Source organism: Oryx dammah, unplaced genomic scaffold (assembly GCF_014754425.2).
Source record: "Oryx dammah isolate SB20612 unplaced genomic scaffold, SCBI_Odam_1.1 HiC_scaffold_5, whole genome shotgun sequence".
Lineage (NCBI taxonomy): Eukaryota > Metazoa > Chordata > Mammalia > Artiodactyla > Bovidae > Oryx > Oryx dammah.
In genome coordinates, this window is record NW_024070189.1 from 95,010,875 (window position 1) to 95,024,296 (window position 13,422).

General features: G+C 44.5%; 1 protein-coding gene and 1 non-coding gene across 3 annotated transcripts; both read left to right on the top strand.

The window, feature by feature from the left end:
* Positions 1 to 4,018: 4,018 nt before the first annotated feature.
* Positions 4,019 to 4,090, top strand: TRNAE-UUC. Its single transcript has one exon. It is a non-coding gene; the product is annotated as a tRNA-Glu (tRNA).
* A 1,355-nt stretch (positions 4,091 to 5,445) lies between these two features.
* On the top strand, positions 5,446 to 10,915 carry LOC120864012 (zinc finger protein 891-like). 2 transcript variants are annotated; one of them, XM_040240783.1, is made up of 5 exons: positions 5,446 to 5,712; positions 6,244 to 6,447; positions 7,888 to 7,971; positions 9,124 to 9,206; positions 9,900 to 10,915. In XM_040240783.1, the coding sequence occupies exons 2-5, from the start codon at positions 6,312 to 6,314 to the stop codon at positions 10,152 to 10,154; spliced, it is 558 nt and encodes a 185-aa protein (XP_040096717.1). In that variant the 5' UTR covers positions 5,446 to 5,712; positions 6,244 to 6,311; the 3' UTR covers positions 10,155 to 10,915. The 2 variants fall into 2 exon arrangements, with proteins under 2 accessions (XP_040096717.1, XP_040096718.1); XM_040240784.1 differs by lacking the exon at positions 5,446 to 5,712 and having other exon boundaries at positions 5,995 to 6,447.
* Positions 10,916 to 13,422: the final 2,507 nt, after the last annotated feature.

The following is a 13,422-nucleotide window of genomic DNA, read 5'->3' on the forward strand; positions in this document are numbered from 1 at the left end:
CCTATATAATTTGAAGTATCATTTTTATGATCTGCTCATGAATACAGTAAGCTATGTGATATACTCTTTTTATTTAAACTTTATTAAGATTAGTGTGTGGTTAATGTTAACAGTGTAAGAATAGCTGAATGAATAAACTATATATATATATATATAAAATTTTCCTTTTAAATTTTTAAAAAATGTAAACCATTTTTTAAAAAGTCTTTTTATTGAATTTGTTACAATATTGCTTCTGTCTTTTGGTTTTTTGGCCCCAAGGCATATGGGATCTTATTAGCTCTCACCCAGGGATCCAGCCCTCACCCTCTGCATTGGAAGGTGAAGTCTTAATCACTGGACCAGCAGGGAAATCCGTTTTTAACCTTCTTTGAGGGTACTTTTCAGTAGCATTAAGTATATTCACATTGTTGTGCAGTCAGCACCACCATCCATCTCCAGAACTTTTTCATTTTCCTAGATGGAAACTGTATCTATTAAACTAACTCCCCAGAACCCTAACTTCCAGACCCTGGCACCCTCTGTCTGCTTTCTTTCTCTGTAAAGTTGACCCTTACCTATGTACCTCAGATAAGTGGGATCATATGATATCCATCCTTTTGTGTCCAGCTTATTTCACTTAATATTTTCAGAATTCTTCCATGTTGTAGCATGTGTCAGAATTTCATTCCTTTATAAGGCTGAATGGCTTCCCTGATAGCTCAGCTGGTAAAGAATCCACCTGTAATGCAGGAGACCCCAGTTCAATTCCTGGGTAGGGAAGATCCACTGGAGAAGGGGTAGGCTACCCACTCCAGTATTGTTGGGCTTTCTTTGTGGCTCAGCTGGTAAAGAATCTGCTTGTAATGTGGGAGACCTGGGTTCAGTCCCTGGGTTGGGAAGATTCCCTGGAGAAGGGAAAAGCTTCCTACTCCAGTGTTCTGGCCTAGAGAATTCCATGGGGTTGCAAAGAGTTGGACACGACTGAGTGACTTTTATTTTTCATATTCCACGGACAGAGAAGCCTGGCGGGCTACAGTCCATGGGGTTGCAAAGAGTTGGACACGACTGAGCGACTTTTATTTTTCATATTCCACGGACAGAGAAGCCTGGCGGACTACAGTCCATGGGGTTGCAAAGAGTTGGACACGACTGAGCGACTAACACAAGGCTGAATAATATTCCTTTGTAAGTATGCACATGTTGCCTTGCCATTCATCTGTTGATGACATGGGGGCTTTTTCTACCTTTCCTCTATTGTCAATGATGCAGCTATGAATATTCATGTGCACATATCTGTTTGAGTCTCTGTTTTCAGTTCTGTTGGATGTGTATAATATTGCTGGGTATACAGATCCAACAGAATGGAAAAACTCCAATTGCTGGGTCTGTGTTAAGGTAGTTCTATATTTTGGTTTTTGAGGAACCGTCACACTTTTCAACAGTAGCTGCACATTTCACATTCCTACCAGCAATGCATAAATGTTCCAGTTTCTCCATATCCTCTCCAACAATTGTTAGTTTTTTTTTCTTTTGATAAGAGCCACCCTACTGTGTATGAAGTGATGTCTTTTTATTTATTTCTTTTTTTGCCCCACCAGCCTGTGGGATCTTAGTTCCCTGACCTGGGATCCAACCCATGCCCCCTGGAAGTGTGGAGTCTTAACCACTGGATTGCCAGGAAAGTCCCTCAATATGATTCATGTTTGCATTTCCCTAATGATTAGTGATGTCAAGCATCTTTTTGTGTGCTTATTGGCCATTTATATATTTCTTTGGAGAAGTAGTCATTGAAGGCTTTTTCCTGACAGTCATTTTTAACACGTACATATATTTTATAAGCTTCCCAGATGGCGCAGTGATAAAGAATACACCTGCAGTGCTGGAGTTGAAGGTTTGCAATGCAGGAGACTTGGGTTTGATCCCTGGATTGGGAAGATCCCCTGGAGGAGGGAATGGCAACCCACTTCAGTATTCCTGCCTGGAGAATTCCATGGACAGAGGAGCCTGGCAGGCTACAGTCCTTGGGGTTGCAAGGAGTTGGACGTGGCTGAGCCACTGAGCATACACATATATTATAGATTATGTAAACATATTTAATACTTCAAGATCTATATCAGTTTTTTGGTTTTAAAAGCCATAATCATATTCCACATACAAATATCTGGTCATTCTTTAGCCCCTTGCTATACTCTAATAGATATTTTGGTTAGTTCCAGTTTTTACCCATTATAAACAGTTTGTACAATAGTAAACAAGCTTGAATACACACACATCTATTTATCTGTCTATATCTGCACAGTTGCCAAGGTTTCTCTTAGCTACAGTCCTACAAGTTGCTAGTTGAAGGCATGGGGATATTTAAAATTTTTATACACATAAATTCAAATTATCCCCAGCACAGTCCCAGCTGACACGGGCCCCTGGTCATCTTTGTCATCTGTGGCAAAGACAATTTTTTCTACTGGCTACTGAGGGCAGGTGGCTGCCTGAACCTGGAGCCCAGATAAGACATCCCTGGAGCACTTCCCTGGTGGTCCAGTGGCTAAGACTCCATGCTTCCAACCCAGAGGGTCCGGGTTTGATCCCTGGTCAGGGAATTAGACCCCACATGCTGCAACTTAGAGCCAGCGCAGGCCCTCCCCCACTCCCCCAAACAAGAGACATCCCCTGAAGCCCTCTCTCAGCCTGCTGGTCCACCATATTTTGAAATTATTCTCCCCAACCCCTGTCACTCCCACAAGCCTAAGAACAGGCCTTGATATCCCTCTTGCAAAAACAAACAACAACAACAAAAAAACCCCTCTGCTGTATCAAGCCTCTCTCTGAGGGAGTCTGCCTTGTAGGGGTGGCCCTGCCCCAAGAGGAAATTTCCTTTACCTTCCTGAAACCTCCGGCTGACAACAGCCCCCACCTCTTTTGCCAAGGAGTGGGGAGAGCAAGTCAGAATGCATAAACGCCCCTCAGCCTCTGTCCTCCCAAGTTCACTAGTGCCTGAGCTTTCTGGGGTGTATGTGCGGTGTGTATGCTCAGTTGTGTTTGACTCTGCAACCCCATGGACTGCAGCCTGCCAGGCTCCCCTGTCCATGGGGTTCTTCAGGCACGAACCTTGGAGTGGGTTGCCATTACCTTCTCCAGGGGATCTTCCCAACCTAGAGATTGAACCCAAGTCTCTTGCATCTCTGGATTCTTTACCACTGTGCCACCTGGGATAACCCTTTTAAATTGGATGGGAAAATATGCTATTTGTTAAATCTGTAAAATACCCTATGCATATGTGTGTGTAAAGTATATGTGATATATACATATTAATTTTCACATGTTATACAAAATACATATATTTTTGCCTCTGCCAAACCTCACCTTGAACAAATTTGCTTCTTCTCCATCTTTCCCTCTCAGGTAGTGGTCATCTCTTAGCCAGTGTACTAATATTATAAGGAGAGACTTGCTGTAGGCTGAAACCTCCCGTCCTAGGGTCAGACTTTTTTTTTTCTTTTTGGCTGCACAATGCAGCCTGTGGGATTTATGTTCCCAAACAGGGATTGAACTTGTGCTCCCTGCATTGGAAGTTTGGAGTCTTAACCACAAGGCTGCCAGGGAAATCCCAGGTCAGGCTTTCTTTGATAGGAAAGAATAAACAAGGCTGAGAAGTGGGATGACTGGTGGGGTGGTAGGGTAGTTTGTCAGGGTGGACAGCTGGTTTCCAGGTTCATGGGTGGGTCAAAGTTCAATGACCCAGGAGAGTTGGGGGTTGGGGGGTGGGGAGAAGCCTGATTAAAGCTTGGTGAAGTTTTGTCCAGGCTGTTCAAGGGGGACAGACAGTTCAGCTACTCATTCACCAGACAGATATTGGGAATTCGGATAGCCTCTGCCTGGCCTTGTCCTAGGTAAACAGAAGGGTCATCCTTGTGTCTTATCCGAGTTGTGTGGGGAAGGGTGTTTCATTGCAGGGCACAAACGGTTGGAGGGGCGGTTCTTACCTATCACTGTTTTCTAGGACCACAGGGCTCAGGTATAAAGTTCAGTTGTTGGTAATTCTCTGGTTGTCCAGTGGTTAGGACTCAGCGCTTTCACTGCTGGGGCCCAGGTTCAATCCCTGGTCGGGGAACTAAGATCCTGCAAGCTGTGCCTTCCTCCCTTCCTCACCTCCAACAGTTCAACATTGTGAGTATAAAGGATCCTGTGATCTTTCCTTGGTTTCTTTACCTTCTCCCATTGGCCGAGGGTCTCGCCCAGCCTCGCTTCCACCCCAGTTGAATTCCTTAGCAAATCCTTTGGTGTTTCCTCTGATATGTATACCATACTAGTAACTTAGAATAGTCTCTGCTGCTCCTGGCCTCTTCTAAGGCGTTCTGGGCCCTGCCACTGCTGCTTACCAGCCCACTGCTTCTATTTCTGCCTTCCCTAGTTCTGTCCTGTGAACAGTGGTCAGTATGATCTTAAAAAAATAAAAATAGGAACAGAACACTCTTGGTGCCAAATTCTTCCGCTAAGCTAGTCATGGGGTATAAATCCACATGTCCCTTTGCCCTGGTCTTTTATTATTATTTATTTACATTTGGCTGCACTGGGTCTCTGTTGCTGCGGTGCTTTTCTCTAGTTGGAGGTGAGTGGCGGGGCGGAGGGTGGGGTGGCTACTCTCAGTTAACATTGCATGGGCATCTAATTGCTGTGGCTTCTCTTGTTGTGGAGCATGGGCTTAGTTGCCCCGCAGCATGTGGAATCTTCCTGGACCAGGGATCAAACCCGTGTCCCCTGCGGCGGCAGGAGGACTCTTAGCCACTGGACCACCAAGGAGGTCCATCCTTTGCCCTGGTCTTGACTCAGCTCCTGGTCCCTCTGCTCCTTCAGTTTTCCTCCCCAGACACTCCAATCACCAAGCTCTAGCCACTCCCACACCGGCTTTCTTCCCCCTTGAGCCCCCTCCCAGAGCTAGTTTGTGCCCTGGCCAGTATTTTGAGACCCTCTTCCTCCAGGGCTTCCAAAGGCCAGGACGAGGTGAGAGTGGAGCCCCAGGAGCCCCTGGGCTCAGGATCAGTGCTTTTTAGGGTTTTGGATATTTGGGGGATAATATTGTATTATTTCTTGCTTCCTTCCTTCCCCCCCTCATCCTTTTTTTTTTTTTTTTTTGGCTGTGCCTGACCAAGGATAGAACCCTAGCCCCCTGCACTAGAAGTGCAGGGTCTTAACCCCTGGACTCCCAGGGACATCCTGTTCCTTTTTCTTTCTTTTTTTTCCCCCTTGCCAAGTGGCTTGTGGAATCTTTGTTCCCCCACCAGGGATTCAACCTGGGCCCTTGGCAGTAAAAGCCTGGAGTCCTAGCCACTGGATCGCCAGGGCATTGCCCTCCTTGTTTTCGCTTTGTAAACTTGGACAATCGACTTGCAAAACTGTTCTGAAACTTGATTACCCACAATAGTCACGGGAGATTACTAGGCTTCCCCCGGGTGGCAAGGTCCACAGGCCTCTTTTCTAATTGTGAGAGAGACAGGGCCTCCCAGGCCTTTTAGGAAACCTGCCTGAAGGCAGGTGGGCGGGCTTGCCTTTGCTTCATTCAGGGTTGTGTGAAGCAGTGTCCAGGCTTGGGTGGAGTGGAATCTAGGCTTGGCCTGTTTCTCACGGCATCTCCCTTGTCCTCCAGCTGTGCCTGCTCAGGACCCCACCTGTCACCAGGAGGGGAACCTGGAGGAAGAAGCAATGGCTGCAGAGCTGCCAACAGCCTGGTCAGAGGTAACTGGAAATCCCCTTCCATCCAACATGGCGTCTCCCTTCCTTGAGAGTGGGTGGCCTGGAGCCTCAAACCCCACTGGGACTTGTCCCTCCTCTTACTCTAATGATTGTGTAGGAGCTTCCCAGAGAATGCTGGCATTGCCTCAGTATTTATGAAATTTTCTCAGTATAGTCACTTCTGGGCTGTGACAGAAAACCAAGAAAATCTATGAGACCACTTTGTTTCAGGAACTCTTGGGAACATCACTCATTCATTTATCTAAATTAAAAAAAAATTAAAATTTGTCACTTTATTTATTTAAAAATAGTTTATATTGGAGTATAGTTGCTTTAACTCATTCATTTACCAAGTATTCTTCCAGGACCTTGGGGAGCTCAGGGCTGGGTGTTACTTGACTGAGGGGACCCAGGCAGGATGGGTTCACAGACTAGCTGGAGAGGAGTTCAACTGTGTGTTGAAGAATTAACATATTGATGGGGCTACATGGGGCTGCTGAGGTCAAGTTCACCTTTCTGTCTGAACTTCCCAAGCCTCAGTCATCTGGCTCCATCTTCCTGATGCCCTGGCCTCCTGGGACACTGATGGAGATGAGCCTGTAATGTTTCAGGACCCAGTAACTTTTGAGGAAGTGTCTGTGGACTTCTCCCAGGAGGAGTGGGCCCAGCTGGCCCCCGCTCAAAAAATCCTGTACCAAGATGTGATGCTGGAGAACTACAGGAACCTGACTTCTGTGGGTGAGTGTGGTTGGCCACCTCTTTTTGTTAGATTTTTGTTAGATTTTGTTTTTGTTTTTCAGAGCTATCAGTGGTTTAATGATGGGGGAGTTTACACGTCTGAAGCAAGGTCCTGGACTAACACCCCACCATATGTACGCAATGGGCAGGGTGTCATTCATAGTTTTTTTTTTTTTTTAAGCAGATTTATTATTTTTAAAAATTATTTATTTATTTTATTTTTTTGGCTGCACTGGGTCTTTGTTGGTATGTGTGGGTTTTCTCTAGTTTCAGCGAGTGGGGGCTACTCTTCATTGCAGTTCACAGGCTTCTCATTGTGGTGGCGTCTCTTGTAGAGCACAGGCTCTAGGGCGCAAGGACTCAGTAGTTGTACCGCATAGGCTTAGTTGCCCCTCAGCATGTAGAATCTTCCTGGAGCAGGGATCAGACCCATGTCCCATGCATTGGCAGGTGGCTTCTTATCCACTGTACCACCAGGGAAGTGCCATTCATAGGTTTTTGCTGCAAACCTTTCTCAAGCACCTGCTGTGTTACAGGAACTATTCTTGTTCTTGGGAGGAGCATGTGGCCCATCCTTAAGAAGTGATATTATAGGGACTTCGCTGGCAGTCCAGTGATTAGGGCTGGACACTTCCCCTCTGGAAGGGGAATAGGTTTGATCCTTGGTTGGGGAACTAAGCTCCTGCAAGCTTTGCAGCACAGCCAAAAAAAAAAGTGACTGTGTAGAATGGGGGTGAGTACTCTTTTTGTTAAGGGGCCAGGGAGTAAATATTTTCAGCTCAGTGGACCCTGGGTCTCTGTTGCAACTGCTGAATGCTGTCACTATGGTGCCAAAGCCACCGCAGATGACATATAAACAAATAGGCAGGGATGTGTTCCAATACAACTTGACTTACAGAAGCAGGTGGCTAATGCCTGGGCTACAGTCACTAGCCCCTAGTCTCCTGTTTTCCTTTTGAGAGTGAACATTTATTCGTTATATCAACCTGATTTTCTTCATGATCGGAAACTTTCATGCCCCTTATGTGTGTCTCTGAGCTTGGGTCTGAGGATCCCTGATCCCTGGAGGACATGATGTGAGACAGAGTTTTGGGTCTTGGGTTATCACGTTAGGCTTTCCAGGTGCCTCAGTGGTGAAGAATCCGCCTGCCAATGCAGGAGATGCAGATTTGATCCCTGGTCTGGGAAGATCCCTGGAGAAGGAAATGGCAACCCACTCCAGTATTCCTGCCTGGGAAATCCCATGGACTGAGAAGTGTGATGGGCTACAATCCGTGGGGTCACAAGGAGTGGGACACAACTGAGCGACTGAACAACAACCATCATTGTGTTACTGCTCATGGGGCCACACGTGCTGAAACTGTTGGACCTAGCCTGGGCGGAGTTTCCGTGTTGACCCTGCACACTCCCCCACCTCATGTGTCTTTCCCCACGTGCCAGGGTATCATCTCCGCAAGCCCCGCCTGCTCACCCAGGAGGAGCTGAGAACCCGGAAGAGGAGACTTCTCCAAGACACCTGTGCAGGTGAGCCCTGGGGAAAAGGAGCCCCTTTACAGAGTTTCTCAAAGGTCATTTTTGTCTGAGAAATTGTGTCCAGCCACTTGGGATGAATTTCCTCTTGAAACTTCTGCTTTCCTTCCTCTACTTCCCTTCTCTCTTTTCTCTCCCACTTTTTTTTTTTTAAATTAAAGTATAGCTGATTTACAATGTTGGATACATTTCAGATATACAGCAGAGTGATTCGGTCATGCATATATATTGTTTTAGTAGCTAAATCATGGCCACCTCTTTGTGACCCATGGACTTAGCCCACCAGCCATATGTGTATTAATATATATGTACATAGGGTGTCCTGTGGGCTCAGTGGTAGAGTTCTATCCCTGGGTTGGGAAGATCCCCTGGAGAAGGAAATGACAACCCACTCCAATATTCTTACCTGGGAAATCTCAATGGACTGAGGAGCCTGCTGGGCTACATAGTCCATGGGGTTGCAAAGAACTGGACATGACTTAGCGACTAAACAACAACATATATGTATATATCTGTATTCTTTTTTTTGTTTGTTTGATTCTTTTCCATTGTAGGTTATTACAAGATTTGAACATAATCCTTGCTGTTTCTACCACTTTTGCTCTAAGAATAAGCTCTGTCCTGCTTTCTCTTTTTTTTTTTTAATTCATTTTTATTGGAGTATAGTTGATTTACAATGCTGTGGTAGTTTAGGTATTCAGCAATACCTAACTAGTTATGCACTAGTTATGCATACACATATATCCATTCTTTCTTAAGTTCTTTTCCCATATAGGCCATTACAGAGTACTGAGTACTGCTTCCTCTTCCCAGAACATTTGCAGGTGTGCTATTTGCCCATTTCCCCACTGTCCTCAAAGTTTGCTTGCCCTCTTTTAGACTATTAGCAGTTGTCTCATTCTTAACAGAATTGTTCCCTGGCCTGTCACTTGCCATTTTCACCCCTTGTTTGCGTCCTTGTCAATTTCTATACCTTGCTGAAATCCTAAGTCTGTCTTTAACTGCTGGTGCATTCTTCCCTGTCACATTGACTGAGAAGAGTCAGTATACGAAAGAAAAACTCCATGGGCATCTGTTTGTTGTTTTGTGTTATCTAACCATTTATTTCTCCATGAACTTAAACATTTTTTATTCTGATCATTTCAGACCAGAATTCTCAGCTTAAAACCAAAGAGACCACGGCTGAGAGGAATAAAGTTTGGGAAAAACCATTTACTGGCAGGAAAGGGGTAAGGCTCATGAGGGCTCATTGCTAGTTCTCTGCAGGAGGAAATTGCCATGAGAGTAGCCTTCACCTAAGATAAGTCATGTCTCAGGAGAGAGTCTTGGGGTGCCATGAATTTGGGTAATATCCTAAACTAATTTCAATAGTGATTCATAGAGAGACAGATCCCACAAGTAAGCAGGTTCATATATATGACTTAGAATTGAATTTCTGTTTTACATAACTATCAGAAAGAAAAAAAATCTGTATATAAGAAGTCTTATGAATGCAGCCATGATGGAACCTTATGGTAGAGCATTCCCTGTATTTACCTGGTGGCTCAGATGATAAAGAATCTTCCTGCAATGCAGGTGACCCAGGTTCAATACCTGGGTTAGGAACATCCCCTGGAGAAGGGAATGGCTCCCACTCCAGTATTCTTGCCTGGAGAATTCCATGGACAGAGGAGCCTGGCAGGGCTACAGTCCATGGGGTCACAAAGAGTTGGACGCAACCGAGCAACTAAACACTTTCACTTCATTCTCTACTCAATTTGAACTCAGACAGGGCAGAAGCAGTGCACGTGCTCTGAAAATGGTAGCAATTTCTAAGGTAGGAATTTGCTTTCTTTAACCACACACTTTCTATGGGGGAGAATTCCCATGAGTGCAATGAAAGTGAGAAAGTCTTTAGTTACTGCTTATCTCTTCATTGACAGGTACCAACTCAACCTAGAAAGAAGTCCCATGAACACAGTCTGTGTGGAAAAGCCATCAGAAGGAATCCTGACCTGAGTATTAAGAAGAATTACACAGGCGTGAAACGTGATGAACGTAAAGAATGTGGAGAAGCATTTAGTTATCCTTCCTTCCTTGGCGTCCATGTGCGATCCCATGCTGGTGAGAAAACCTGCAAGTGTTCTCAGTGTGGGAAGGCTTTCAGTTGCAACTCCTCTCTCGGGCCGCATGCGTGAACTCATCCTGGAGAGGAACTGTGTAAGTGTAGCTAGGGTGGGCAGATCTTCAGCTCTACCTCGAGCCTCGCTGTCCCCAAGAGGACGCACACTTGGGAGAAGCTATATGAATGCAGTGACTGTGGGAAGGCCTTCGTCAGGAGCAGTGAAGTGACAGTGCATAGGAGAGTAGACACGGGGGAGAAACGCCACCAGTGCAGTGACTGCGGCAAAACCTCTAGCAGAAAGTTCTTTCTGATGGCACACATGAGAACCCATACTGGGGAGAAGCCCTACCCAGTCAGTGACTACAGAAAAGCCTTCCATAGGAGCTCTAAGGCGACTGCCCACAAGAGGCTACACGCAAGAGGGAAGCTGTAGCAGTGTCGGAAGCTTTCCAATCATCATTCATCACGTAGGAAACACGTGAGGATGCACGCTGAAGACAAGTCTGGGAGTGGAAGCAGAGAAGGGCTCACTGATCCCACAGGAGAGCAACTCTGTGAATAGCTTTAGTATGGGGGAAAGCCTGCTGGGGCTTAAACTACTGCACAAGGAAAATCAGAGTGGCAGAGAAAATATATAAACGTGAAGAATGTGGGCTGGCTTTTAGTAGGTCCTATCTTGAAGCTGGAAATCGAGCTCATTAATTTTCAGTCTGTGTTTTTGAATTTAAGCAGTTAAGGCCATAGATATCCTGCTAAATACCCCATTTGGCTACATTACATGTGTGTGTGCTCAGTCATGAAGCTGTGTCTGACTCTTTGCCACCCTAGGACTGTAGCCCTTCAGGCTCCTCTGTTCATGGGATTTTCCAGGCAAAAATAATGGAGTGGATTGCTATTTCCTCCTCCAGGGGATCTTCCTGACCCAGGGATCAAACCTGCGTCTCCTGGATTGGCAGGTAGAGTCTTCACCACTGAGCCACCAGTTGAACCCGCACATGGGTTTTGAGCTAAGGTTTTTAAAACTTTGGTTCTAAGTATCATCTGATATATCTATTAGACCTGTTTTAACTCACAGTGTCACTTTACTTTTTAAGCCTATCAAAATACTACTTCACTTGAATTTCATCCAAACTCTCTCCTGCCCCCCAATCCTCTAATATCCCTGTGTCTTCTGTGGTTTGGTGGGACACCCGGTGGTTCCTCAGGTATGTCGTTTCCTTTGTAACAAGTTGGTAAATCTGACTTTGTCAGACTATAGGTTTTGTCCCTGGTGGTCTTTGGCTGATTTATGTTGGGACAATAATGTGTAGTCACGAATACACTCTACTAGTAATGAGAATATATTTAGATTCTCGTCTTCTACTAAAATGTTCCTAAAATGCCCTTCTAAAATGTCTTCTAAGATATTTTCCTATCCATTGTTGATTTTTATTTATGGTATCAGGCTTTGTTGTTCAGTCACCAAGTCGAACATAATTTCTGTTCAAAGTTGGGAGATGAACTCCAGGAAATGGAATTTTATGCTGATTGTTGAACCATAGTTTTTTAAACATCTCTGTTCATTTTATATCCCCTGTTTCCAAGACCAAGAAAAGAAATCTTTAAATGTATTTTTCATGCAGGCACCTGTTTCTCTGAATCTCTCTCTGGAGAATGATGTTTAATTTTATAATTCTGTCTGAAAACTTACCTTGCATGTAAAATGCACCATTTTAAAGGTACAGGTTGATGAAATTTGACCAGTGTGTAAACCCCTATAATCACCACCTGAATTAGGATATAAAACATTACCATCTTCCCAGAAAGAATAACATTGATTTTGCCCATCGTTAACAAAGCTGTAAACTGTGGAAATGAAAATGCTTTTGGTTCCATAATAAAAGCAGCAATTTGACAGGGGAAAAAAAATTCCCTGGTGGAAATTTCCAGTGGGTAGGACTCCATGCTTTTCTGTGGGAGGTGCATGTTCTATCCCTATTTAGGGAACTTAAGATCCTGCAAGCTGCCTAGCGGCAAAAAACAACAAAAACCCTCAAAACACAACATGACTTTAAGCCTGGCAGTTCAACCTGAGCAGACAGCCTAGAAGCTGATTGCCTCATCACACATGCCCGTATCACATGACGTGATAGGCCAGTGTCCTCCTCAGTGCCCTAATCAAGAGCTTTGTACACGACTCTAAACACCTTAAAGCAGTTGCGTTGGGGGTTAATTTGCAGGGCAGATTTACTGTTCTAGGTTAGGCCAGTCTGATGTATTTCTTTCTCAGCCCTTCAAAACAATAGGGTTTAAAAAAATTGTATATTTAAATTTATTTATCTGGCTGTGCCAAGTCTTCATTGTGATACGTGTGATCTAGTTCCCCAAGCAGGGATCAAACCCAGGCTGCCTGCATAGGGAGCACAGATTCTTAACCCCTGGATCATCAGGGTAGTCCCCCCCAACACACACTAGTGAAATTCTTTGTATTTTGTGCATATTTCTAAACCTACACTTTAAGACAGAGGTCTGCAAACTTTTTTGATAAATAGGGAGATATTAAATATTTTTGATTTGGTGGGCCAGATGATCTCTGTTACAACTACTCAGCTCTACCATGTGGCACAAAAGTGGCCACAGAAAATATATAAATAAACAGGTGTGGCTGTGTACCATCAAAACTATACAAAAACAGAAGCCAAGCTGGCTTATCCTTATCTTAAGGCAGAGGTTGCATTAAGAAAGAGGAAAAGGAGACTCATGCTTTTGAAAAGCACTGCACCTTATTGGCTTATTTATTAAAAAAAAAAACATATGCAGAACTTTGAAGTGTGGACACTGGATCCTCAATATGTAAGAAATTGGGAATTTCCTGACGGTCCAGTCGTTAGGACTGGGCGGTTTCACTGCAGTGATTCTGCGTTCAGTCCCTGGTTGGGGAACTAAGATCCCACAAGCTGAAAGGCCTGGCCAAAAGTTAAAAGTATATAAAAAAATTAATTTCGACTGACAAATGTGATCTTGAGGGAAAAGGGGAACTAGGAAATGCAGCTTCCAAAGTTCAGAGAACACACATTGCTGGTGGGAACCTAAAATGGTGTTGGTCGTAACAGAAAACTACTTGACCCCCAAGAGAAATCAAAAGCTGTCCAAAGACTTGTACACAAGTGTTCATAACATGTGTCATGATAGCCAAAAAGAGAAAACCCCAAATTTCCCTTTGGGGAACTGGAGAATGGATAAATAAAATATAGTTAACTATACAATGAAATATTATTTGGCCATACAAATAAATGAAGCTTTTTTTTTTCTTTCATTTTTTTAACTGTGCCATGAAGCACGTGGGATCTTAGTTCCCCAGC

Coding starts and splice junctions, on each gene's coding strand:
- LOC120864012 (XM_040240783.1), top strand. CDS start 6,312: ATGTTTCAGGACCCAGTAACTTTTGAGGAAGTGTCTGTGGACTTCTCC. Junction 6,448..7,887: donor CAGGAACCTGACTTCTGTGG/GTGAGTGTGGTT, acceptor CCCACGTGCCAG/GGTATCATCTCCGCAAGCCC. Junction 9,207..9,899: donor CATTTACTGGCAGGAAAGGG/GTAAGGCTCATG, acceptor CTTCATTGACAG/GTACCAACTCAACCTAGAAA.